Source organism: Meleagris gallopavo, chromosome 20, assembly GCF_905368555.1.
Source record: "Meleagris gallopavo chromosome 20, MGAL_WU_HG_1.1, whole genome shotgun sequence".
Lineage (NCBI taxonomy): Eukaryota > Metazoa > Chordata > Aves > Galliformes > Phasianidae > Meleagris > Meleagris gallopavo.
Genome location: NC_139423.1, coordinates 10,630,601 through 10,658,530, shown reverse-complemented (window position 1 = coordinate 10,658,530; position 27,930 = coordinate 10,630,601). Strand labels below are relative to the sequence as shown.

General features: G+C 41.6%; 1 protein-coding gene and 1 long non-coding RNA gene across 4 annotated transcripts in view; one reads left to right on the top strand and one right to left on the bottom strand.

The window, feature by feature from the left end:
- TMEM94 (transmembrane protein 94) overlaps positions 1-27,930 on the bottom strand; it is a 46,751-nt gene that overhangs the window by 4,968 nt on the left and 13,853 nt on the right. The window contains exons 3-28 of one of the 3 annotated variants that reach the window (XM_010721661.3): positions 25,412-25,531; positions 24,598-24,725; positions 23,862-23,998; positions 23,022-23,218; positions 21,853-22,004; positions 21,112-21,214; positions 20,722-20,808; positions 20,047-20,163; positions 16,295-16,351; positions 14,411-14,515; positions 13,719-13,883; positions 13,214-13,423; positions 12,736-13,051; positions 11,853-12,026; positions 9,240-9,342; positions 7,989-8,206; positions 6,679-6,860; positions 6,342-6,480; positions 5,559-5,674; positions 4,611-4,710; positions 3,106-3,214; positions 2,365-2,554; positions 1,788-1,865; positions 1,305-1,390; positions 647-728; positions 187-341 (exon numbers count right to left, since the gene is read on the bottom strand). In XM_010721661.3, coding sequence (XP_010719963.1) covers positions 187-341; positions 647-728; positions 1,305-1,390; positions 1,788-1,865; positions 2,365-2,554; positions 3,106-3,214; positions 4,611-4,710; positions 5,559-5,674; positions 6,342-6,480; positions 6,679-6,860; positions 7,989-8,206; positions 9,240-9,342; positions 11,853-12,026; positions 12,736-13,051; positions 13,214-13,423; positions 13,719-13,883; positions 14,411-14,515; positions 16,295-16,351; positions 20,047-20,163; positions 20,722-20,808; positions 21,112-21,214; positions 21,853-22,004; positions 23,022-23,218; positions 23,862-23,998; positions 24,598-24,725; positions 25,412-25,531 — 3,626 coding nt within the window. Of the gene's footprint in view, positions 1-186; positions 342-646; positions 729-1,304; positions 1,391-1,787; positions 1,866-2,364; positions 2,555-3,105; positions 3,215-4,610; positions 4,711-5,558; positions 5,675-6,341; positions 6,481-6,678; positions 6,861-7,988; positions 8,207-9,239; positions 9,343-11,852; positions 12,027-12,735; positions 13,052-13,213; positions 13,424-13,718; positions 13,884-14,410; positions 14,516-16,294; positions 16,352-20,046; positions 20,164-20,721; positions 20,809-21,111; positions 21,215-21,852; positions 22,005-23,021; positions 23,219-23,861; positions 23,999-24,597; positions 24,726-25,411; positions 25,532-27,930 lie in introns of those variants that run through there. The other 2 variants (XM_085239914.1, XM_085239915.1) reach the window with 2 other exon arrangements.
- On the top strand, positions 10,234-20,393 carry LOC146543103 (uncharacterized). Its single transcript, XR_014887398.1, has 2 exons — positions 10,234-10,476; positions 17,459-20,393. It is a non-coding gene; the product is annotated as an uncharacterized LOC146543103 (long non-coding RNA).

Sequence of the window (27,930 nt, the reverse complement as noted above, 5' to 3'; positions counted from 1 at the left end):
CTGTCCTGATACTACATGATACTGAACAAGGCCAGCTTTTGCCCTAAAGATGTTATTGTCAATGCTAGGAAGAACACTGTAAAGACATTAAGGTTGGTTCATGTAAGAGCCTGAAGCTTGTTAGAGAGGGATCATTTCTACCTGGGAATAGCAAGAGGGTGTACAGTGCCAGACTTAGTTCCTCACCTGTGCAGCATAATGGAGGGGCAGGCTGTGAGATTGAGGCTGGTAGTATTCACCTCTTTACAGGACTCATGCAGTGTGAAACCAAAGCAGATGAGGCAGGAACAGATGGTCACGCTGAATTTCAGCAGGAAGCAGAACAGGAAGTAGTGCTGAGTCTGTGGATAAGGAAGAGGCAGTAGAGTGACACAAGCATGTCATTGGCCCAAGGTCCCCAACATCAACTATCAGAGGCTGCAGTACAGTTTCTGGATGTTGCACTGTGAATCTGCTCTGTAGGCATATAGGCAACAAGAGATTCCCCTTCTGTCCACGCCAGAGTTTTAATAAGGATTGCTTATAACACTGATCAGTTTACTGAGTTATTTGGGAAGGCCTGTGTTAGCACAGGTTCTCAGTTATGCATCAATGTGTGGACAAAGAGAAGGAAAGGGGAAACATTCTTACATGATGGGCCACCTACCTTCTTAGGAATAGAAGTCAAGTTTTTTCCTGTTGCCATGGTCATGATGGAGCTGTGGGGAGGCTTGCCCAGGAGTGAAATGCTGGAGAAAGGGAGGTTAGTTTCTCATTAATGAGTTCAGGCACCAAATCTTTTGCTTTGTGGGCTAACATCTGAAACTAAAGAACATTCTCTGACTGGAGCATTGGCTCTTAAATGGTGAGAACTTGAACTGTGTTCGTATCCCAATCCTTCAGGTGTGTGCTGTTGAAGTTCTCAGGCATGGCAAGAGCAAATGGAGAGAGGCAACTCGTAACTGTGTGATAGGGAAAATTGACTAGTGGCACCTTGGCCTTTGACTAATGCCCCTATGCTCTCCATCACACCCCAGCCAGTGCAGCAGAATCAGGATTAGGAAATTATTCTCAGGTGAAAGCTCAAATCATAATATAAAAGAAGCTCTCAGGTAGCATGCAGAGCTTACCCAGCAGTACACAAATACTCCTATCTGTATTTTCCAGCATCTTGTCAGAGAAGGCACTTAGACTAATCCTTGCAGCCTCCTTAGCGTGCTGTGGGTGATGTCACTTCCTTTCCTCATAGACACAGTAGATTGGGCGACTTGTCTGTGTGGTAGGCGGTTGAAAGCAGGATGTTCCACCCTGCCTGACAGACTCACCTGAGCAGTGGGTAGCAGAAACAAGAGAGCCACACAATATCTGTGGTACTTAGGATGGGAGGCAGCTGTACCAGGCAGGACAGGAACTAGACAGGAACAGTCCAGAGTGAAAAGTGTGAGTAGTGCTAGGACAGCCCCGTTACCCTCAGGTGCCACCATCCTCCCACTAGTGCAATCTGGTAACTAGTGGGCTGCTGCACAGCCCTTCCATACTTTTTAGGCTGCTAGGGCAGATGCTGTAGGGGATGCTTTTCTCCAAGGAAAAATGAGCTGGAGAGAAACTTCTATAGGAGGGTCAAGGAGAAGGGGGAGTGTACACTGCGATCTTACAGTCTTTATTGTAACTTTTCCAAACACGCTGTATTAAACTGCCTGAAGGCTATCTCCCCACCTTGCAAGGCTGCCCTGCTGCAGCCACCCATTATCCTTGCTAGCACCCCTGTCTGCTGACTAAATGCTGTCCCCAGTCAGGCCAGGATTCACCTGAATGACGACCAATGTCAACTGGCACTGCAGCAGGAAGAGGAAACACTTGCGGATCCCGTAAGTTGCATGCCGGGCCTGGAAGGAAGCACAAACCCTCAGAGCCCACACTGTGATGGGAGGTAGGGGCAGATCATGTAGCCTGCAGGAGAGGAGAGGCATTCTGCCTAGGAGCAGAGGTTGTGATGGAAGGACAGAATTTAACCAAGGGGTAGGTTTGTTTAAACCTCCTGGATTTTCTGGGGTAATACCTCACTGTAGTATGTGTTTTTTCCAGCTATGGAATCTCAAGAAGTTTATACTTCATTCAGTTGAATTATTTTCTTGTTGTGGTACCACAGGGCACCATTCCCAAGTCATTCTCTATACTTTGGACCAGCAGGGTCAGACAGGAAGAATTTTTTGTGCTTTCTGCACAAATGACAGGAGACCCAAGCACAGCTAATGTTGGCAGCTCACTGCAGGCACCTCAACAAGAATGCTCACATGGGCTCTTGGCTTTGTTCCTCATGAGCTTCAGGCAGAAAGGGGTGGGCCAAAGATAGAGAAAACTAGAAAGGGGATATGTCTGGCTCACCTGCTCTATAAGTCTTATAATGCTGGTACTCTCTTCTTGTCGGAAGGACATGGAACAAGGCAGGCTATTGAGCTGTCCTGAGAGCTGCAGTGGGGTGAGCTCATCAGAGGCATGAGTCATGGTGGTGCTGGTGGCATAGCCAAAGGTCTCCCAGGAGCAGCGGGATGGGTAGAGAGGGTCCAGTGCTATACTGCATGGACAACACAGGAGCATTAGGAAAATACCTCATCCCAAAGGAGAAACTGTTCTCCATTGCAGGCCAGCCTGTAAACTCACGCTGTGCCATGCCACCCTTATCTGCCTTGCTGGTAATGAAGTCCTTAGTTGAGATATGAATTCAGGATCAATCATCCCAGGCTTTCAGTTATTCCCAGAGAAATAATGAATATATTTGGATGTGTGGCTCAGGGTCAACAAATTGGTTGATCCAGAGGGGCACTGCCACTATTTTGCGCAAACAGGAAGCTTTTGCATTTCCAGTTGGCAAGCAATATTTCAGCATGTAAGAGTAACAGCTTCCTTTCAAAGACAGAGAAAAATCGGTATCAACAAATCTAAGCAGTCACTCAACTCAAAAATAATGGGATCCCACCCAACACCATTCAAATGTCCCTTATAGTGACACACCCAGCTAATAAGTACAGACAAAGCAATCCTCCTGACAGTCCCCAGGTCTGCTGTGACCCACGGTTGGGCACTGTATAACCCCAAGGCAAAAGAGGACTCTGGATCCTGTCCTACCTGATATCACTTTGCAGGAAGAGGCAGCTATTCCGCAGGTTGGCAGAGCTTCCCAGACAGCAAGTCACCTCTCCATACTCTTGCATGATCTTAATCATCTCACACATGGCTGCAAGGGGACAGAAGGAGAAAGTGCACTATCTCATTAAGCATGTAGGTTTCACACACCCTTTCTTGTCTGGATAGTGAGCAGACAGATCTTTTAAAATGACCCCTGCTGATATTCCTCATGTGTAGTCAGAAAGTCAAAGGGCACAAGCAGACTGGTAATTAATTGCAGTTCAAATGCCCTTTTATCTGCCTACTGAAGGAACTGAGCTGTGATTCACAATGCTGTGACCCAGAGATCTGTACCTCTAGCATGTCTCTTTCTGGCTAGAGTTCTAGGTATATCCTGGTTGTGTAAAACAAATGACATCAGCATCAGATAGTCTTGCTAGAAAACAGCAGAAACTAAATTTACTTTAATTGAAACCCTAAATACACAATTTCAAATTCTGCAGCAACTCACTGCTGTTCCAAGTCTGAAGGAACAAAAAGAATATAACAAAGCACACCTGCTTAGCCTTGCTCAGAGCAAGTCCCTGTAACTCCAATCCCAGCCCTACCTCTAAGCCCTCAATCTTTTTATTAACATCTTCTTGAGGACTCTAAATCAAAACTGCTTTTTGATCTGACTTTTCTTCTGCTGCTCTGTGCACAGTACTCTATGGATATGAGAGTTTTCTAAAAGAGTCCAAGGAAAACAAAACACCAACCTTCTCTGCAGATGCTTATATAAACAACTAATCTAAATGTTTGGTGCACCTGGGTCTGTGGAACAGCAAGAGGTTAGATGAAGTGGGGAAGTGCCACCTCAGTCAGAGAAAGATTAAATATACTGAGCACTTAGGCAGACTGGTCTGTAACTGGTTCTCATTGGCACTCCTTTAAACTGTGCCCAGAAGTACTTGAAAATGTCAGATCATCATGATGCTTGGGATTTATACTGTAGACAGGACAAGTATTTGCCAGCTGAGCAATCAGGCCCTTTAGATAAAACAGTGTTTCTGTGAAAAAGAAATGTTGTCCTTTTTGGTCTCTGCAGTCAAAAACTGCAAAGCAGCTAGTGGTGCCATGGTAACTGCCAGAGAAAAGTACTTCTGGGAGGTGATTTCTAAGTTACATAAGGAAGCAAAGGTTGCAAGCAAAGATCATCGTCTCCTAGCACACTGATAACCCTCCATAAAAAGCAGTAGCATTGTGGATGTTTACTCGTGTCTCTTATTTTTTTGCAAGTGAAGTGACTCTTAGCCCATTTCTGTAGCTAAGGACAGTTGTATTAAATCAAAGATCTGCCTACCCTCAGGTAGCAATAGAGGGTCATTAATATTAAAATACCCTTTTGGATTTCTGTTCTGTTCTATGTTATTCACTAATGTCCGCACCCAGAAGAGCCAGAGAATGTGCATGGGGAAAGTAATTACACCTAGTTCTAGGACAGACCCAGGCTCTGTGCTACTTACTCTCTGGGGTGCAGTCTGTGAAGAGGGGCACCAGCAAAGGCACATTGTCAATGTTTTGCAGGTGAGGTCTGACCTGGTGGATCCCCCGTGGAAGTTTGGCCTGAAAAGGACAAAGAGAAGACTAAGCAGGAGTGTATGTATGTATGAGGGAGGTAGACAATGAGGAATTGCTGAAATTATGACTCTCAGGATAAATGCAGACAGATGCTGGATTTCCCAGGACACTAGAAGTTCTACACTGATGTACCAGGCAGTCTGTGCAGTCCTTTAGGGTTTGTAATGTCAATAGAACCACAAAAAAAAAAAAAAAAGGAAACAACATCTGTCTCAAGAATTTGTAAGGAATTTTTATCTGTGTGGAGAATCTGCTTAGGGAATATGGGCTGTCTCCCAGCACATATACCTGCTACTTCAGTTGCAGCCATATTACACAGCAAGGGAATGGACTTTGCTTCCTAAACACCGCCCACTTTTTATAAACTTTTAAAAGATTACTTTTATAAATCTGTATCGACTAGATACTTCTGTAACCTATGCTGAGCATGTCTCAGTTTCTGGCAGGAAGAACATGTCCCACACCCTGACTGCTGGCCAGCACCAGCTACTACTGCTCATGGGTGGAGGTGAGCGGTTTCTTCTGTCTATGTAGAGTGTGGGCATGTTTCCACTCCTTTCCCAGCACAAGGCAAGGGGATCCAGACAGACTGAGATGAGCCTCCCAAGGCCACTCTGCAGGTGATTATCTCCCCTCTTAAAATCCAGAGAAAACATATGTAAATACATTCAGCAAAAGTGATTAACCGAGAGATTACCATTAATCCCAACCCCTAGTTTCCAAGCTATATGAACCAGTCAACGATTGGCTTGACAAATGAATTCCCCAATGTGCTGTTATGATTACAGTGACCCTGACAATAGCACAGAGTGTATAGGGAAAGGGAGCCTCACCCTGTTACAGTCTTCCAAGAAGCTCGGGATGTCGCTGTCTGTTGGCTGAAAGCTGATGAGATCTGAATGCCCTTCCTCTTCCATTAGCAGGAGCCCCTCCACATCATCTCGAGAAACTGGAGCAGAGACAGCATAAACAATAAGCGCAAACCCACCTCTGCCCAAACCCATCTAGTGCCAACTACATGATATATTCACACAGCACTGCAGAAGCCAGGAAATGTGAAGCCTTATTTTCTAGGTTAACTTATTTTCTAGGTTAGATCCCCCTCAATCATCTAAGATGCAGTTTTGTTAGATGACTCATGTGTGCAGAAGTAGATATACGAGCCTAGTCTCTGCTCTTTTGATACATGACAGTTTGTCTGTTCTGTTCTTTCTTTTAGAAGAAGAGAGTGACGGAAGCCTGCTTAAAGTAAGAGAAGACTAATTAACAGGTAAGAGACTGATTTTCAGTGACTTAACCACCATTTTAGCAAGAACCGAAATCACTAACGAGCATTTGTAAAAGCATGGCAATTTGTGCACAGAAGGATGCTTGTTTCCAATAGCTAGAGCACTGACTGGGTAGGAATGTATAAATGTATATATATATATTTACAAGTTATATATAAATGTAAGGCTCTCACTCACACATGCACACACCTCAGGCCCATCTTGTTTTGTGCTCAAAGATCTAAAGGATCAGATATCTGGTGAGGAAACAGAACCCTATGAACGGGTTTAAGGGAACCATTCTGGAAACATGTGGTATTCAAAGTGGATTAGGTGGAGTTCCCTCACCCTGATGTAGGTCATCGTGCAGGGAGCCAGCATGGCTGGGACTGGAAGGAGGAATCTCAGAGCCAGGCACATCTCCATTGGGTGTTAAAGATATGTGACAATTCCAGCCAGTCTCAAGACCCATCTTCTCAGCAAACACCTAGAGGAGAGTAGGCAGAAGAGTTTAGTGTAGCTATCCACACGAAGAGTACTGCAGACCAATGCCATATTGGAGTGTAAGTACCTTCTGGACCCACTAGGGAAGTGAATCAAGTTAGCCTTAGATTGCACAGGAGCTAAAGCCTCCAGTTCGACAGCTGGGACATAAAGTTCAGGGGTTTCAGCAAAGACAACTTACCTTGCTTTTGAGCTCATCTTCCAGGGAGAAGTAGACGAAACGAATGCAGGCATTGACCAATCCATCAATAAGGCGGACAATGTCAAGACGGGCCTGATACTGAGATGAGACCATTCCCATGAAGATCTGTCCACTCAGAGCCTGGATACAGTCCTCCTTCTCCATCACTTCCCCAATCCCTTCTTCAAGCATGCAAACAACGTGCAATCACATTGAGACACAAGAGAGCAGATGTGCGTCAGATAACAATACACAAGGTGGGAGAGGCCATTAAGGTAATATGCAGGGACATGGTATCCAGACACAGAAACATGCAACACACACACACACACACACACAGGGAGGAAAGTTGAAGAGGCATCCATTTGTTCCAGCATACCCAATCACAGAAGCAGTTTCAGAACATCCCCACATGTGAGAAGAGTATGAAACAGCATGTAAAGGAAAAAGACAAAACAGAAGACAAGGATCAGTCATGAGAAATTGGTGCAGAAAGGTAGAGGATATGTGCTGCATACTGTTTGCATGTGCATTTTAAATACACCATACTATGTTCCCCCCAGAGACATTGCAGATGCTTCCAAAAAGCCTGCAAAAGGCTCTTTGACAGTGTTCCTTCACCATCACTGTGGTAAAGGGGAGCTGGATACAGCATGAGGAACAAAATAATAAAACACTTTATACAGTCACAAAGTTTGCCATAGGTGAGACTGAAAAGTGTTTTGAAAACACTCAGTCACTACTGCCTCACAGCTGTTGGAAACCCTATTACTCACATTTTACAGTATGGGAGACCAAGGCAGAAACAGATTAAGGTTAGCCTTATAAAAGAACTTCCTGTATCACCTTATGTAATGGTATGTGCTTATTTCTCAGTTGCTGTTCTGGAGGAGAGGTACAATTCTACATCTACTGGGAACCTTATCCTTCAGCACAGCAGCAAAATCCATCACAGGAGAGTAGTCATACACCTTCAAACATTTAGTTGCTTTGAAAAAACAACTGATCTCCATAAAATCAGTCAGATAGCATACTAAGCATCAAAATACCCAGGAGTCTTAACTCACAATTGCCTGCATAAAGAAACAGATTTCCCAAGGCAAAAAAAAACTGTGCAAGCTTCAGTAGCCAAAATTGAATCATACTGAGCAGCTGCTACATCATTTCTTCTTCTGGAAATGCATCTACTTCAGACAGTCTTATTGCTTAATTAGTGCAATAATGTTCTTACAGCTCTAGATCAATCAGAAAGAAGGCACCAGGCCTAGTAGAAGAACTTCTTATAGACAGAACAGGAAACATATACGTACCATCTGAGCTCCAGCTATTCCTCCGACTACTCTGTTTGATGGGGGTTGTCCCAGGCAGATCACAGCATGTGAAGATAGCACTCTGTCCAGGGACCTGCACCAGTTCAATGCACTTGCCATTGAGCTGGGAGGACAAGGCACAATGCATTGGCTTGTATGCAAAAGCTGAGCAGTACCCGGAGAGGCAGGCCCGCTGGTAGAAATCTAACACCTTCTTCCTGTATGGAAGAGGCAAAAAACAGAGTTAGCAGAAATATGCTGCATTTCTGACAACATACAAATAGTTTGATACAGAAATCACCAACTGGGTAGCTGGAAAAACATGTTCTGTGAGGAAGAGGGCTGTGTTCCAACAGAGGCAGTGGTGAGCACTGCTGGATGTTGATTAGACAGATTGATGAATATGAACACAGCACTCCTTGAACACACTTAATGATATGCTTTATGTGACTGACAGATGACCTTACTACATGACAGTAGAAAACTTATTAATCAGAGTTTATTTATATAAGATGAACACGAAGGAATTCACAACTCTGACAGTAATATCTACAGCAGATAGTTACAGTAACAGACTTTTTTGCTATTCCCTTTCATAGTGTGGATCCCAGAAGCTGTATTTCAAGTCTACATTTAGACAATATTTAGCCACTATAATAGTTTAAAGTTCCTTCTTTATATTGAACTCATAAAGGCAACAAATTAGAATATACATGGTATTTTTCATTGGTTGCTATTCAATAAAACTAAACATTGGTAGTCTGTCTGTTCTGATAGGAGGAACAGAAATTTATCCTATAGATATAATGCAACAGACATTGCCAGATACTGAACAGATACAAGACTAAAAGGGTGTGATGCATTATGATGGACTGGTTTGAGCGTGTCAACAGTAGGATTAATTGATCACTTTCCTGTAATATATAAGCCATTTATTGAACAACAAAAACAATTCTTTGCCACCATCACATGATCTGATTAGAATTCATCATCCTGCTACATGGTACAGTCATGGTCCACTTCTAAGAGGATATATGTCAACAGATACAGTACGAAATGGTTTAGTCATACAGTCAGGTTATTTCCTGACATCTCATCTCTTATACTGCTATAATTATAACAATTAATTATAAGCAGAGACAACTTATGTTCATAATCTACTTCAAGCTTCTATTAAATAGCTTTTAATACAGAGTTCCTGCTGCAATTTAACTGCAGTCCCTAAATACATCAAATGACAAGGATACTCACCTGTCAGAGCCAGAGAGGGGGTAAATATCAGTACCATCCCAAAAGTCTGTGCAGGCTTCAAGGATGATGTCGGCTGTCCCATGTGAAAACATCTGCTCAGTACCTGAAATACAGGTAAATAATGAGTCAGCAACACACATACAGGATCCCAAGCAAGAGAGACCATACTAACTGCTCCTTTGTTAAAATAGTGGTTCCTTGATCCACTCCAGGGTCATGTTTTCCTCCATAAAGTCCTCAGTTCCCCTTCAAGAAATTATTCAAGATTGAACAACATATTTAGCTGCTACTTGTCCAACTGGAATTTTAAACAAGGCTGTGATAAAATGGGAGGCAGATGATCTGTTTCTATTCTTTTATATTGTATTAACAATCCCACTCCTACAGAAGGTGGGAAAAAAATCTTGCTTCTGCATGCACTGGAACAGAAGAAAAGATATTCTTGTGTGCATCTTCTCATGAGAACGTAAGCATTGCTGAAATGCTCATGCTAGTTACTGAAATCTAGAGCCAAGAAAATACACTTGCACAAATCTGGCAGGGACCTTCAGGAACACCAGACAATTTCCCAAAACATAGCAGCTCTCTGCTTTCTGCTACAAAGAGTCATTGTGTGCCAAGTTTATCAGAGTAACAATCCTCCAAGACAAATAGGAACTGTGCATGAAAGGGACATAAAGGAGTACTTGTATGGCATTAATTTTATTGCATAAACACTTAATCCTTCCCACTTAGGTCCTATGGTCAGATAGTCCTTGCTGGGAAAAAGAGAACAAGACATTCATGGAATGTCTGTGCCTGGACAGAGAGCAAGAATGTGCACATGACACGTGTGCACACACCTACACTTGTATCTGACAGCAACTGCAATCTTTTCCCATATGATTTCCATTCCGTGTCAACAGCATGCCACACAACAGTTCCTCTAAGGGGCAGATGACAGTGACATCATGTCCTATAAACTGGATGGCACTCATTCAGCTGTCATTGCCAGCAATGTTAGCTCAGCCTCTTTCTTCTCTAAATTATGACCATGAAGGACAGAATTTCTCTGGCATAAAGGAGAGAACAGATGAACAGGACATGGAAGACAGCTACCCATTCATGAGTGCTGGTACTCATTAGAGAGAACTAGGCCTCTAGAGCTGAGCCAATGAGAGCAAAAAGAAGCTAAGAATGCAGCTACAGCAAGGGAAATCAGGCAGTATCATGCCATTTTACTTCGCTGAGAGTTCAGGTGAGCCCCTCATTTCCATGTGGTTACTAACAATTTGGGAAGAATGCTGCCAGATGGCAAGGCACGTATTTCAATGGAATACTAAGGGAACATACAGATAAATTACCTTCTATTTCTGCTACAGTTGTCAGTTTATGTACATCCCTTATGTACATGGGAGTGGGTGGATTCAAAGATTTATTCACAAATACAGAATCAGAAGAGGTTAGTTACAGTATTCTGGTCTGACTCAGTGAAAACACAATCATTTGATTTCATGCAATAATATCTGCATAATCCATTATTTCTGGTTGCACACATTTTAGAAAGTTTCAAGGACCAAAACTATCACATGAGGAGTGCCCCAATGGTTAAATAACCTTGCTGGCAAAACTCCCCTACAAACTTACTCTAGACAGCATAATCCAGGTCACACATGTATTCGTCTGAGCTCCAGCCTATGAACTAAACCGTTTAAAATTGAGGATAAGGAGTTGAAATGAGGCAACACTGAAGGTTTTCATCTACACTAAGTATCAGCATCAGAAAAATTCTTGCTCACAAAGGCAAAATAGCAGCTAAACAAAAAGCTCTTACATAAATTAAGATACAAGTTTAAGAAGAAACAAGTAAGAGAAGTCTGTTTACTTGGTAAATCTTGGGCCAATATAGTAGCTGTATTTCAGATTCAATGTTGAACAAACTCCAATTCCAGAAAGCTGAGTTCAGTCAATTTAAGGTATTATTAAGAGACTAAGACCTCTGCTGGGCAAACTGTTAAATCTTGCTAAGGTGCTTTTAGACCTCTCTGCATCCATCTGCACATCCTTTCCATCCTAGCCCATTCCTATTGGAATAGGAAGGAGTAGAAGTGGAGAAACCAACATGGCCTTAGGGGCTGCATTCATGATCATCATGGGTTTGTCTGAGATTTCTGTGATTTCTTATTAGAATGTAATATAGAAATAGAATATGTAATGTACTACACTGTACAACTTACTAATAATGATTTATGATTTGTATTATGAGAAGGATAAGCATCACACACTTGAGAAATATTCAAACCTGTGCAGTATCAGTTTCACCAACAAAATGAAGACCCAGCTTGTACTACACTGCTATTTGGTCCCAGAAAACAATGTCAATGTCAAATGCTATGACAATTAAAAAAAAAAAAAATCATGATCCTGGAATGATCCAGGGCTGAGAAGAATTCCCCCTTTCGGTATTCCATAGCCCTGATCATTTAGGTTTGTTGAACTTATCTGTACTGATCATAGGTAGAGCAAGGCTATCATCGGTTGGAGTCTCCAAGCTGTTCCTGAATATTTTCTCGGTTCTCTGGGAAAAAGATACTCCCGACCTAGGTGGACACACAAAGAAAGAGGCAGCCTTACTGGTCGTGGTGTCCTTCACGAACAGGTTAATCATGTGACTCAAGGGTGGTCTTCTCTTGGTGATTGATGAAAGCTTCCCCAGCATTGTCTCCTTAACCATCTCATCACTTGGCAAGCGGTACAAGGCCAAATAATTCTCCTGCTTGAAAAGATCTTTGGCACCTGGTGTGAAACCTGAAACATGAATATGAGGAAAAAGTTAGACATTAACCAAAGCAAAAGAATATTCCTATCTCCTGCTTCTGTGCCATCTATCTTGCCTGCTCTCATTTTGACTTTCCCATAGGTAGGTTAATTAGTGCTCACAGAGCACCTATGCCAAGATGTTCCAAGATTATGATGAAAAATATTCAGGACTAGACTTTACTAGTAATTACAGATTTCATGATTCTGATTCATTGAAGAAAGGAATTGTGAAGAACAAGCACAGAATTGAGTTCGAAAGCTTTCAGATTATAATGCTAGTGTTGCATCTTATCTCCTGTGTGCTTCAGTTTTCCCATCTATAAAATTAGCAGAGGTACACAGCATCATTTATACCCACTCTGATGGTAAAGCACTGTGGTAAAGACAGAGCATCTATCTTTCCACTAGCAGCTATTCTTGTCTCTGAACAAAAACTGCAGATTCGAGCCAGGAGAAAACCTAGACAGGGCTTGCTGGAAATATCCTTGATGACATTTTTTCCTTTGCTAGTGTCTACAATATCAGAACTTTCCAAAGCACCATCTTTAATAGATTCCTTTGGCAACCTAACAATGACAGAGTCAGCTCTGTAATTCTACCTTCTCAGAAACCAGGACTGAGAAAATATTTTACATATCCTTTCTAAGGATTAAGTGGCAGCTCTGATTTCTCTGTGTCCACGCATTTGAATTCTTACCTATTAGCCTGGCAAGCTCACAGAGGCCCCAGGGCACGTGGACAGGCAGCACGGCATTGTGAGTTTCCTGGAGGGCTATGTTGCAGAGATGGTCAGAGAAGCGGCACAGGCGTTCTGTCACAGTGGCATTGCAGAGATTGAGCAGCACATTCAGACCCAGAGGCTTGAGGGAATTCAGGTGTATCTGCCAGTTGGAGTCATCAAACTGGATGCAAGAGGGGTTCTGTTGGTCCTGGGAGAGGCTAAGCATCTCAAGGTGGTAGTCACATACAAAATCTTCAGCCTCACAAGCCAGCACCTCAGTGTCACAAGCAACCTTGTCCAACAGATAGGAAAATTCTAGTTAGCTACAATGATTTCAGCTTGAGCCCAGAATCCCTCAGGGAACTCTCAAATTCTTCAAATAGAAGACTCTACAGGGTCGTCTATCTTGTAGATCCACAAAAGACTAATTGTGTGCCCCTTCTATGTGTCTTACCTGAGTATGTTCTTCTTCTCCACCCTCTGTCTCCTTGCTAAAACTCACATTGGACCCAGAGGGATGCTTGCTTCTGCTGTTTGGCTTTCGGTGGGCATGGGCATCAGGAGCCTTTGGAGGGTCACTAGACCAGTTGTTCCTCTCTTGCTCATTAGTCACATGGACTGTGTCTGCCAAAGGACCAGAGAGCAAAGCATCTCTTTCATGGGGCTGCAAAATACCAACAAAATGAACAGTGGTGATTCAGCAGTTGAACATGAACAACTTTTGATTAATATGCAAAATGTGCTAAAGTGGGGACAGAGAGAAAGGGAAGAAAAAATGCTGTTTTATGATTCTATAGAAGAGGATATCATCCTCATAGATTCTTAATCTTATAAGCAAAGAATTATGGTCACAAGACTTCTGCACAAGCAAAGAGACCCTTCTGTAATACCAAACTGTGTATGTCAGTCATACCACGCTTACAGCTAACATGCTACATTACGGGTTACATATTCCTCACCTCATCGTCCATCTCAGGGTGGCAGAAGGACCGTGTAGATAGCTCATCAGTCAGATCTTCATGGCTATCATGATGTGGTTCCACCTTCCCACTGAAGAACAGAACAGTCTCTGGGCTAGGATTTGGCCAGGAGAGAATCCCCTGCTTGTCTACACAGCAGAGCACCTAGAACATCCCACAACGCCCCCAAGAATGCAAAATTTCAGTGAAAACACATCTAAGCATTCACACATAGTTGCAAATATCATCAAGTTGAATAAACACATAGGAGGCCAGATAAGTCCCTCCTTCATCAACCTTCTGTCTTAAGAATCTTCAGCATCTGATATTTCCATGTTCTACCTGGACTGATTGGTTGTTTAATACCAATTTTATCTTAGGACTGCAAAATCAGGCATGAAACCCATGATAAGGAAGCAACTAATGAACCTGTTTCAAGAGTTAGCAGAAGAAGATTGTAGGACATACAAATAACATATTAGATGGCACAGAGTATCTCTCACTATTGTTTTCGCCTGTCAATATGCTGCTTAGACACAACAGCTTTAAGATCTTCTGCAAGATACCTGAGGGGTATCTATTCCCATCAGAGTGAACTGATTACTAATAGTCTGTGCTCAGGCAAGGACTACATGATTGATGCAAACGAAGCATCTACTTAAGGCTTCTCCTGACAGCCCAACAGTACTCACAGTGACAGACCCCAGACTATGGAGCAAGCTGGAGGTGAAGCTCAGTGTTGGAGATTTGCCTTTTAAAACACATAAGAAGTGGCTCCAAATACAGCGTATCATTTCCTGCCAAGGGAAGCACAGAACATCATTTAATTAAAGACTCAGTCAGAGAAGACAAGGGGAGAGCAGGAAGAAGTATGACATTACCTGCTTTCTGGTTCAACATAGTGATACACAGTAAGATAAACATCAGTCTTTGGGGGAACCTGTTAACTGATATGGTGCTGTTGTTCTCAAGGGAAGGCATTCCTTTCCCACAAAGGATACCAACAGAAATTTTGATTGCTGAATTGAGAATTCATTGAAACTACCTTTGCTTATCCAAAAACATAGGAAGAAATTCTGGAGGGATTTCATTTGGACTAAGTTAGCTGGTACCTCTTGGTATTTTTTCCTCTCATCCCCTTGGAGTAAGGAATGTGAGGCCCTGCCTTACGCTTAAGATAATCACACTGCAAACTGTGTAAAGACACTGGGGAAGTGACAAGGTTGGAAATGAAGTTGAGGTGGGCTGACTACTGCATCATTATAAATGAAGCATATCGATGCAATAATAAACTGAAGGATGGAGATAATTTGCAAAATTCAAATGTCATGGTGGCATCCTACATTTTTCACATAAAAACATTTCAGAGGGGGCCTGGATGGCAGGAATCAATTCAAACACTAGGCTTTTCTCTGTGTGTACCTAAAGCCAGCAAAACCAGGTTTGCCTTACAGTGTTTTTTTTTTTTTTGCTTTTTAGCTGTTGCTCTGGAATGTTGTCACTGCAGAGCATTTCCTTCAGAGATCCTTAGGTCTAGTTCCTTAGATCCTAAGGGTATGTACCGTCATAAGGCTGAATGCAAGAGCTAACACGAGGGGAAAAAAAACAACACTCATTTAAACCAGTTTCTTGCAGGCAAAGTTTTTACATGGGCACAAAAGAAAAGAAGTAGATCTTTTATAATGGGAAGGTGAGCTCAAATCAATCCCATTTCAATACCTGAAAAACAGCTCAGCTAAATGAACTGGCAGAGAAGGACAACAAAATATTCAACAAAAAAAGCATGTGCCTCAACGTGCACGCCTCTATGCGGCTAGGAGCAAGGGGACATAAATCAATTCTTACGATATGCAGGATTTTTAATTGCTTTTGGAGTTAATCTGCTTCCTTACGGAAATGGGAATCTTAATGCTAGAATAGATAGTGAAGTGTCTTTCCTCCACCTACCTGTTTAATCTGGGTGATGCAATTTACAGAGTAACCAGATGCAGTTCCTCCCCCAGAAAACATCTCTTTTGAATGTTTATTTGCCCCAGATTTTGAAGGATTAGTAATGTGCTTAAGCTCATTAACAAGCCTCCGAAACAAGACCAGACTTTTTGCATGAACATCCTACGCTCCCCTTTTCACATTTGGTCTTGATGCTGACCCCTGTTCTCACTGTTCTTTAGTTTTGGCTTGGAAAAGTAGGTGTTTCTGGTACAAGTATAATACGTCCCTTCTTTCTGACGCACACCATAAAAAACTTATTTTACTCCTGGAATAGGTCTTTAAAGAGGCACTTTCTTCAGGACAGAAAAAGTTGATTTCAAATCATCTGCAATATTCAGAAAAGCACAGCTGTACTCAGTATCAAAGGTGCCTCAATTTGTGGTCAGTAGAGCAGTGTCTACATGGGCAGGTGTAGGGGAAAGACATGCAACCTGCATGCACAGCAAATTAAAGCAGCAAAAGGTGTGACAACAGACAACTGGCACAAGCAAAAACAGCTCTAGGAACAAGCAGGGGATGAGAAAGGAAGGGAAAGGATATCGTGAAGATGAAAGATTTAAGAAAACAATTCATAATAATAGTACCTGAGAAGATACCATCTCTGTGTAGCTGCTGAGAGTGTCCTCTGAAAACTTAGCAAGCTGCAGCAAGAGAAGAGATCAGTTACTATAATTATGCTCAGAAATGTGTCATGAAGAAGATCCTTCCCTAAGTACTGTGCCTTTAGAGAGAAGAAAGCAAAAGTCCTGCCCTGTGAGGACTACTATACCAAGACAGATCAATAATTCTCCAAAGCAATTAAGTTTTTAATGCACTACGGCATTATCTACCTGTGAAGCACAGTCAAAGTGCTTGGTGCTGGTACATCACAGAAGACACAGTTGTTATCTAGAAGTCTACAGAGAAAATAATAGCAATTAGACCCAGCAGAACATCTTCCTGGATGGTTATTTTAAGACAGAAAGCCAGTATTGACTGACCTGTTTCTTAACTACACAGATAGGTTAAAAGAAAGGAACTAGATGAGAATGACTGCAAAAGCAGGTGCTTGCTGAAGGAATGACGTGATGTGAATAGGTTTTGGATAGGAAACAAAAAGAAATTATTTTTTGCAGAGCACTACCATGGGGCTCTTGGAATTACACTACAAAATTTACTAACTGAAAAATTGTGCATCCAGCATAAAAGAATTCCACACAAGATGCAATTTTGAAAAAAAAAAAAGTTTAAATTGAAGTAGATTTATAAGCATAAATGAACATGGCAATTAAATTTGTATATATTAAAAAAAACAATAACCCAAATAATAATGCATGTATCTGTCACTTAAGAAGAAATCAGTTTAAAACATCTGTAAAAAGCCAACACAGATCGGTTAGAAATAATTTAAACTGAAAACCATGAAAGATAACTAGGAACAGTTAGCAATATTTTATTTAACAAGCAACAATCCCACAGTAAAAATAAAAATAATGTCTGGTTTTGAGAAGGAGTGAAAACAGAAATAAAAATTAACAAAAAACTAAGAACAAGTTCACTAATCCATTGTTTGATGAAAACAGTGGAATTGCAAATGATATTGCAACAAACCAGACGTGTAAAATACCATTACTCATTATTCAGTGATATGATCGTATCTTATGAGGACTATGAGATATTTTCCATTTTAACACTAGCTACTGAAACTAAATTTGTTTTTAAAATAGACAAATTTGTGACTGCTACTGCTGTCTTTTTACCTTCTCAAGGTTTGAAGCATGGATTTAAGACCTAATGCAGTGGATGAAAGCTAATGTGGTGACAATGCCTAATGAGGATAAGGAGAACACATCAAGTTACCACAAGAGCCCAGACTGACTTTGATTTCAAACAGCATAATGGAGCAGCTGATATAAAACACATATTAAAAGAACGGAAGTGGAATAATACAATCAGCATCAAACAACACAAGTATATGATCATCGTGATATTTTTGGATAGAATAACAAACTGGACTGATAAAAGTAATGCTGTTGATGTAGTACACTTGGAACTCTGACTTGATAAAAAAGGCCTTGTTAGTTTTCAAACAAAAGATAGAGTAATTCCAGAGTAAGAAGGCCAATATCTAAATATATTAGAAATTCATTTTTCTGATAACAAAATAATTGTTTGCAGTAGGATGTGTTACTAGCTCAAGCAGGGACAAATTCTAGGTGTTCTGTTAACACCCTGAAATAAAACACAAAGTCATTACTGACAGAGTTTGTACACTATACAAAGATTGGGGAAGGGTTAGATATTAAAGAGATCAGATTGTCTCTACAAAACAGTATGGACTGCTCAGAAAACAAGCAAAAATATGCACAGCAACACTTCGAAAATAAATCTGCATTCTTAAGAGAAAATATGAAATTTGGTCTAAAAAAATGAGACTCCAGCACAGAAAGCAGTAACTGCAAATTATTTGCTGAAAAAACAGCTGGCCATTTAAGGCAACGGCTAAAAAATCTACTGTGATCTTTTGTTGTACTAACAAGGGAACATAAAGCTCAAATTATTCTCAAGTTTAGGTCAAGCACAACTGTTACGGGAATATTTATGGGTTGTGGAGATTCATAATTCTGCAGTGATCCTGAAGCACTGGAGAAAGCTAAGAGGAAAGCCAAAACAAATTAGAGAATTGGCAGATACACTTGCGGCGACTCAAGGTTTTTAAAATTTTACTTAATCAAAGAGATGGTAAAAGGGATTGTGAGCAGTTACCTCAGAACAGAAACTTTATTGATTTGTTCTTAAACCTATGAGACAAAGGAGGTTAAGTTTCAAGTGCTGGAAATCAGATTCTACAAAAACACTCAGGTATGAATGTCAATTTTTAACACTAAATCATTACTGAAACAACCTGTCAAAAGCAGCGGGAATATTTTCAAACCAACATCAAATCCCCTTCTAAAAGGAATGCTGCTATAATCCAACCATAGTAATGAAACTTGAGGCAGAGGCTCCTTTGGGGCAACCAGTGGTGCCTGCCATGTTGTTATGACTTACTGGTCATAAGAGTTGCCTATGGCCTTAAAAAAAAAGGAAATCAAAGAGCTTGAATGCGATGGGAGGGCGCAGAAGGTGGAGAGAAGTGTCATACAGGCCAAGTGACTGGAGAGGAAGAAGGTCTTACATTTTGAACAGAATATAGAGAATGAAAGAGTGAAATAGAGATGCCAAAAGTACACTTCGCTAGTGAAAAGTGAGAATGACTAAGGCACACTACAATGGTTTTTCTGCAGCAACAAAGATGGAAGATTGAGTTTGAGCTGTCACAGAAAGAGCTGGTTGGACAGAATGAGTTGCCTGTACAAGAAGATACAAAAGAACTCAACACAGTTGCAAATGTGAGTGACAAGGCAAACGGATATGTTGAGAATGATGAAGTATGGAAGCTAAGGAGTTCTGGCTTTTCCCAGCCAAAAAGCAAGATGTGTAGGGCAAGAGATGGTTCCAAAGATAATAACAAAGTGATGCTGAGAATGGATGGAAAATGTAGAAAGGAGGAAACACTGAAAAGGGATGGTAAAGGTGCAAATGTGCCATTGGAGGGGGAAGCATGAGTTCATCCTCCCAGTTTAGTCGTGTATAACTGATAGGGCAAAGAACAGAAAACAGAACCAGGACCACGGAGACCAAGGAAGAACATGAAGGAGAGAGGAACTTCGTTCAAGCACAGGCTTAGCAGAAATCAGCAGAGACAACAGACAGCACAGTGCACCTCACCAATGTTGCCACTGGGAGAAAATAAAAGACACCCATCAGCATATCCAGTTCAGGATCACACATCCATCAGACTACCAAATTTCCATTTGCCAAACCAGAACAATCACCAGAAATTAGCCTTACTTTCTGACCCACTGGCAAGGCTAAGTCTGCAAGCCAAGCCCCAGAGCCTCAAGAAAGGGCTGCTCAGCCCACAGGTTATAACAAAGGATCTTATGTATCACATTCCTTCTCCGTGGCTTAATGTTCTCTAGTTATGGCCACCATGTGGCATTTATCTCCATATTGACTCCTCTGACAGATTACATTTAGCTGATAGAAAGCACATGCCTTGAAGAGATTTAGGGAATCACTCAATCTTCCTATCACCCTTGGGATATAGAATCTATCTGTAGGCCAGCAGAAAAACTGAAACATCTGTGCAAGAAAAAGTCATGTGGTGCTGCAGGGAAATGATCTAGCCAGGACACTCAAAGATCCAACAGGTTTTTTTGATTATGTGCTGAATTCACTGTGCTTGCTTCACAGAGCCCTTCTCATCTACTGCTCCTTTCTATGCAAAGGTTTGATGTGGACAGATACCTACCAGTGAGGTGGATGAGGCCTTACTCATCTGGGCCAAGACTCTGGCTTCTCCAAAGGCTGTAGCAAGAATCCACAGGACAGGAAAAAGCAACGGAAGGATGGGCAAGACTCCATTCACCTGAAAAAATAAAACCTCCAATCACAAGTAAGCACAGAGACAACAAGAAATTAGACCTGTCATACAATCTCTTTTCCACAAGAGTGGACTGGTAAAGGGCAACAGCAGGAAGTACACAGACAGCTTGCACTGAAAGCAACACAATACAGGGAGAAGCACAGAAGGGGAGACACACATACCTTTAAGAGTTTGTAATGAAGAAGGCTATGAATAAATTGCATCAACTCGTAGCTGGGTTTTTTTGGGTTTTTTTTGCTGAATTTGGCATAAGCTCTTAAAGTTTAAAAGAAAAACATACCACATACATATAGGCACACATATATGTGTATTTACAGATATGAATATAAGCATGGTGAGAGAGAAAACAAAGAACAGCACAGGAGGAACAGACAGGGTAGTGTCACTGTTCTTCATCACTGAGAGCTCTTGGGTCTGATGTGCACAAGGCAGTGTGTACACAGGATGTTGTCATGGGATGAAGCAAGTTGCTGATGGAGGGAATTGCCACAGCGGTGCTTTGGGGTGGAAAGGTGTAGTGGAGCTCAGCACACTCTTTACCTGTAGCTGAAGAAGAGTATGCTGCCAAGAAGCAATTCCAGGAGCTTTGAAAATGAACCGCACAGCATTGGTGATTAGGAAGCCAGCCTGCAATTCAGAGTTGGCACCATCAGCAAACTACTAGTACTTGTAAGGAAGAAATTTTTGCTTCCTTATAACATTCTCAACCCTGGGAAAAAAATCTGGAGGATACACTTGGTCTGCTGTTGCAGTTCTTCACTTCTCACAGATGGGCAGCTCAGTATCTTTGCTCCTTTGTACTACTGAAGGTACACGTCAGCTACATCAGTTAGAGCTGGGCCACAATTTCCTGTTGATGGCTGCAAATTCTTCACCTTTATTGACAAAACACAGCTATACTCAATACCAAAGGCTTGAAATGAGACCTACCAGTACAATAGGGACAGCATATTTCAACATCACAGACTGTACAGTGAATCTCTCATTATCCAGGGCTGTCACAGGACGTGACAATGCCATTTCCAGACACCACCTGAAAAAACAGAAAACAGCTTGCAATTTTAGGAAACAAGATCCTAGCCCTGCACTTTTCTCAGATAAGAAACTGTGTTCAGCCTTTGCTAAGAAGGGGAGCCTTTGAAAGAGAAACCAAGACTCAACAGCTTTAAGAGAACAGCTTTTTTTTTTCCCCAAAAATGTGGCTTGCTTTCAAGTTGAAATGGATGTAGTGATTTTATAATTACTTCAAGATCCTGGCCTCTGAGTTACAGAAGATGCCACTGGACCACAGACTTATCAATTATTCTATATCTTCAGTCTAAATCTCTGAGATTTAAAATAATCTCAACGTGGTCACAAATTTCTGCCATCAAATGCATGAAATCTATGACCTCCCTGCATTGTTGAAATTTACTGGGAAAGTAATGAGCAGTAATACTTAGCATGCATATGTTTTTAAATATCAGTCTAGACTATCAGCTAAGGAGGACAAGTGAAGACAAACAATAAGAATCTTACAGTTGGGGCATTCCTAGGTAATACAGAAGACACAGCAAAGCATATTTGGAAATTCCTGGGCTGGACTGGTAAAATTTCATTTTTTTCCTGATAGAAGGCATCAGCAAGGACCAAGATAAGCTGTGAAACCATTGAGCACAGTATTTAACCCACCTGACATTATCAATTATTGGAGTCTTCAAGACACGGAACAGACGATACAGCTGAGGGTTCTGAGGTCCCTTTTTCACTTCTCCTCTTGGGGAGGGTGGAGGTGAGAAAGGTGGAAATAGATCTCCTGGCTCCAGAACTATGTGCTCATCATCCTAGAAAAAAAAGTCAGTGAGCCAAAGGCTGCTCATCTGGGTCCTCAGTGGGTTCCCTGTTTCCGGGGACTGGAGGTTGAGTCCAGCAGGATTTCTCCCACCACAAGTGATAATACACATTTGTCACAGTTCTCTCTCAGCTCTCAAAAATTTATTAGTTAAACTGTTGCTTCAAACTTGAAACAAAATTAAATGCTTGTGGGCCTTCAGAAGTAACAAAACACACCTGGTTATTCATGAATTTTAGCATTTAATAGAATCATAGAGTGGCCTGGGTTGAAAAGGACCTCAAAAACCATCTAGTTTCAACCCTCCTGCTATGTGCAGGGTCACCAACCACTGGGCCAGGCTGCCCAAAGCCACATCTAGCATGGCCTTGAATGCCTCCAAGGATGAGGCATCCACAACCTTCTTGGGCAACCTGTTCCAATGCATCACCACCCTCTGAGTGAAAACTTCCTCCTAATATCTAACCTAAATCTTCGCTGTCTTAGTTTAAAAGCATTTGGAGTAAAAGTCAAAATTAACAACAAAGGTAAGTAAATTTCAAGCTTCTTTAAGCAGCAAACTCTTTGCATAGATCTTGTAATTGATTTGCTAATGTACTTCTATTCCAGGTAGTTTATGTTACTTTCTTTTATACTAAATCAGTAGTAAGAAGGTCAAAACAAACTCACTGCTCCACATAAAAAACAGGACAAAGTAGAGGGATTGTATATCATATCATCCTACTGGACAGATTTATTATACTTAAATCAGCAGCATATTACACTTAACCCTTGACCTGGAAGATGGGTGATGGAGATATGGTGCTTCAGTATCACATTAGTGTCTCCAGTCTGTTGGGTTTGGGTGTTCTTAGGGAAGATAGAACTGTCTAACAAGGCACCTTCTTTGAACTGGAGTTTCAAAGCATTTAAAAGGTCAAAAGAATCAAACATTCCCATAATCCATAGGTTGAGATTTAGAGTATTAATAAGAAAAGGAAAAGCCAGGGAACTAAGACAAGCAAGTTACCTTAATTCCTCTCAGAGAAGCAAACGATTCCTGTCCTGGCCTCAAAGCAATGACATCTCCTTCTACTAACAGGCTTACAGGCAGGTTCACAAGTTGACCATCCCTGTATGCCCAATGAAGGGACCAGGATGGGGCATAAGGCATATGGAGGTCAGGGTACATGGAGTTTGGCCATTTCACCTCTTTGCTAAGTGTATCTGAAAGCACACAGTGTGAAGGAATTACACGATAAAATTTGGAAGAGGCCAATCATACATGAATTTACATTTCATAGTGGCTATAGACCCCCCAGTGCTAAGATTGGTCCACGCCCATGAACTTTAACCTCGTTAGCTTCCCTCCCAACACCCTGTATAATCAATTAAATACTGTCACACGGTAACATTAAATACATACTCATACAGTGAAAAAGCTAGGGAATGTCCTTAAAGTTGCCACACTGAAATGAACTGCCACCTTGAGTTCAAAAGCCCCCATTGAGAAGATGCTTATGTACAGCAATTTATTTCTTTCTGTTCTATGTTGTAGCACAATCTCACATTTTCTTCTTTCATCATGTGTGACTAGGCAGATACTTTTGTAAGAAATTAGGGATATAGTAGGGACATAACACACACCTATCTGGTAACATACCAGATGGACGCGCATGGCCACACCACAGCTCAAAATAATGATTCCACAGGAGAGGCATGACATAGGACACAGCTATCACAGCCTGTTTCTGTGTCACACAGGGCAAGGCTAGTAAGCTCAATTAATAACACATGATCAAGTTTTGGAGAAAAATCCAATGTAGTGGAAATACAAATCCAAATGACAGACAGATGAATGAGGCCTCACCATTTATCTTATCAATGATCATCTGAAGTCTTCTCTCCACCTCTTTACACTTCAGCCTCTCCTGACGTCCAATCATGAAGAGATCCAAGAGGAGAAGGAGGAAGAGTGCCAATGCATTAACTATTTCAGCACGTTGGCTTCACACAGCAAAAACAAAAGAAAGCAGAAAGCAGTTGAGTTTTGAGTAAATGAGCAGAATATGCTGCCGGCCACCCACAGAGATAAATGCACATCTGTTCAATTGTTTATTCCTACATCCCAAAGACTCATGTTTAAAAAGGAAAAGCAGAGAAGCCACAGCCACGCTTCTTCAAGATAACGCCACCAGGGAAGTTTGGAAAGACCTGTCTCAATTAAAAAACTCCCTTACAAATACAGTCAAGCATGTTATGGCTCTTGTGACCGTAAAGTAGCTTCTCTTATGAGTCACTAACTTCTCTAGTTTCAAAATCCTGCTGAACAATTCTAACGTCTCAGGATTTTTTAAGATCTAGGAAAACTGGAAAGAAAATTCATTCAAAACTCATTCTCTCCACAAGATGCTCTATGGGTCGATTAGAAGTAGAGTTAAGTTAGTTGAAGTTTTGTGGAAGGGAGAGGGACAGAATTACCAGTATGAACATGTTCACGATTACACAGAATGAGGGACAATGATGATACGTCAGCCATACACAGAGTCAAGAGGATGCAAAATTACCGTTTGCTTCAGTCAACCAGTAAATGATTTTTTGCTTACTTTCCCTCTGGCTGGCTCCCAGAGCAACACAGCAGCAACACCACTGCCAGAAGCATCAGAGATGCACCAGGCCAGTGGAAACAGGAGCAACGGTTACCATGATACAAAAAACTGCTTCTCCATGCCTCCTACAAAAGGAAAGCAGCAGACAACATTCATAAAATCCAAAGCTAGGTATTCAAAAAAGTAGAGGAAAGATAAAGGCAGCAGTTAACAGACACTCCAAGATGAACACAACTTTGTAAATCCCCTTAGAATTAAACAGAGCATCCCAGATCAGTGATGCAAATGCTACAGCACTAAAGGTTGTTCAGCTGGGGAGTCTGGGTGAGCACTGCTATCTTTAGTCTTGCTTGGAAGAATGAAGAAACTTCTGTGCCATGCTACGCTATTGTCACTATCTAGAAAGAAATATGTTTAAGTAGCGTGAATAAACACTAGCACTTTGTATTCAATGCATGTACCAGATAAACATGGAGGACAAGGGAAGACTGTTGAGTTCCACTTCTCTTTCTCTACAGTTGATATGGCTCTCCTGTACACGCTGCCATTAGTGGCTCTAGAAGATGTTAAGATACTTCATAGCTGAAGCTAAGCTCCTGAAGAACACCAGCAGCCACAAGAAAAGTGCTGAGAAATATACCCCTAGGTAATTCCTTGCTTTGTTCCCAAAGACTTCAGCAGTTCTAAACCTGGAAACTTTGCAGCAGCAGCAGCAGTCAAAGAGGAAATGCAGCCAATTTTCAGTTAATCCTCAACTTTGCTTTGAGAAGGGGAAAGTGAGTAACCAACCTAGTGCTGTTTGGTGTCTCACCTTCCATGAAGTCACTTTTTTCCGTTCCTTCTGATGTCCTTCCAGCAGTGTTGTCAACTGGTCTCTCAAGATCATAAGGGCTTTCTTTGTGGTAAGGCCCAAACTTGAGGTCATCTCATCCTGAAGTGCCAGAAAAACGAACTGTTTAGTACTTTTCTATTTTCTTTTTCAGCTTGTTTCTGGTGGCTAACTGAGCATCCTACTGTGAATGCCTCGCACTCATCACAACCAGTTTGATTATTCATTTCCTTGAAATCATCTCTCTTCTTGTGACTGCTGGCTGGAATTATAGCACCTATATAGTCATACACCAAGCCATTTCTGCAAAACAAGGTTCTTGTTAGCAAGATGGGGACAATACTAAGAAAGACTGCTCAGTTCTGAGGTTACAGACACCTGAACTGGTATCAGCTTATAGAGACAACAGAACACAGATGGTTACACTGAAATTTTATTGATACAGGATAGATCTTGCTAACATAATTAACAACTAAGCAGTAGAATACCTGCAGTGCTAAAAAAGAGGGGTCCAGTTTCTACAACTGCTAACTACAAATTTTGGTTCTGTACACTGCTTCAGTGGCTACAAAATCTCCCAGATTTAAGTGCTAGGCCACTCAACAGCTCAGGAAGAGATTATTCCAGCATCAACAAATCCTTTTACAAGAGAAAGCACTGGAGTCTTTAGTGCTGAATTGTGAGAACATACAGGTGAGACATTCTGGCTTGAAGGGAGCATATGCAGTCCAAACTACTACTCCTTCATTATTCAGTAAAGAGGCAGGAGCCTGAAAGGATGCAACCCAAGGGAGAGTTATTTGGACAACACGGCCATAAGTTTCTGATGATCATGAGGCATTATTACTTTCATAATGCCCCATGAAAGTAGGACAAATGTTGCATTCCCAGGATAAGAACACAAGCATTTACCTTCCTTTCAAATCTGAGACTGCTGAGAGGTACTGGGACTACCAGATCACTGAAAGTGAATCAACAAGGAAAAGCAGGCAGGTGGCTGTTGCAAATACCATGGGACTGTGCAATAATTTCTCATTTGCATTTCATGCTCTAATACAAATACCCTGAAGGTGACAGTGAACAGAATATTCTGCACATTAGAAATGCTCAGGCGCATCATGCTGTTTACAGAGTACAGACCTACTAAACACAAAGCAGGCAGGAAGCTTCCCTCAGCTCCCACCAGTGTGACACATATTCTAGCAAATACAGTTCAGGCGGGATCTGCAGCTTGTCCTGCTATTGCAGCCACAAGCTCTTCCCAGCTCTCTGCTGTTCAGCTATATGCACAGACATCCAGCTCTGCAAATGCATCTCAACTCTGGTTTGCACTTTTCTTCATGTTCCATAAATAAGTGTTTTTGTTGATAAACTTCTACTAGAAACTAACCTTGCACTTTGAATCAATTTGCTCTGATGACTCAATCAAAAACTGTTACAGCAATGTCAAGAAATGGCTGATATCTGCTCTTTAAAACATCATCCAGGCATCCCTTTCCCGTCCGCCACCCTCCCCCCACTTAGCAGGCACAATTTGAAACAGCAAATTCTGGCCATGCAGTCTAGTAGTGCTGCTTTAGCTGCAGTTTTTTAGAAATAAAAATAAACCTGCTTAGTTTTCATTCTCTGTGTCAGTTTTAGGAATTGAGGAAGCAGTTCTGTGTTGTTCTTGGAAGCAGCCCAGGTATCATCAGCACAGGACTAAACATAGAAGTCTCCTAAAGACTCCCAAAGCAGAAGATGGCAGGCAGCAAGCTGGCAACAGGCATGGCATGGCACCATGGGAGTGCTGCAAGCAGGAGTGCCTGAGAACAACACAGAGTGAGCATCAACCAGGTTCTCTCTCTCCTGACTGCTAGCTGACTGGGGCACAGCAAAGCACTCACAAAAACATTTACCCTTTCTTTCCAACAGTGAGAAAGAAGTCAGATAAATAAGGTGCAAACTGAAATGTAGCAATAAGGGAGACTTTAAGTAAAAAGCAAGGTCTGCTTAAACAGTACAGAACAGTACCCAACCAGTACAGAAGAAACGTGAGGAAACCTGTGCTTAATAACATTTAGTACAGCTATGTACTCCTAGAAAGTGTCACATCATAGTAGGGAGCAAGTAAGAGAAGGGAGCAAATTCATAGGGAACCAAGAAGCTTCCTGAAACATTTGCACACCTGCTCCAGTCTTAACACAGGTGTTATGGTTTTGCCATAGGATCGGTCAAGGAAGTAAGATGCAGTAGGTGAGAAAGAACAAAGTCTGGAAGGACTGATGAGGAGGAAGAATAAGGATTTTTAAACACCCATCTTGACACTTAAAACATGGAGTTTATGGTAAAGTGAGCAGATAGAGCCAGCCTGATAAACAAACACTGTAATATTGTTAGTGAGCTGCCTGTGCTGACTCAGAAAACCGTAGGTTTGGCTCTCCAGGAAGAGACCAGAAGCAGCTCAGAACTAAAAGTGGAGCAGTATCAATAGACTTCGTGTTGCTTTCTCCATTCAGTTG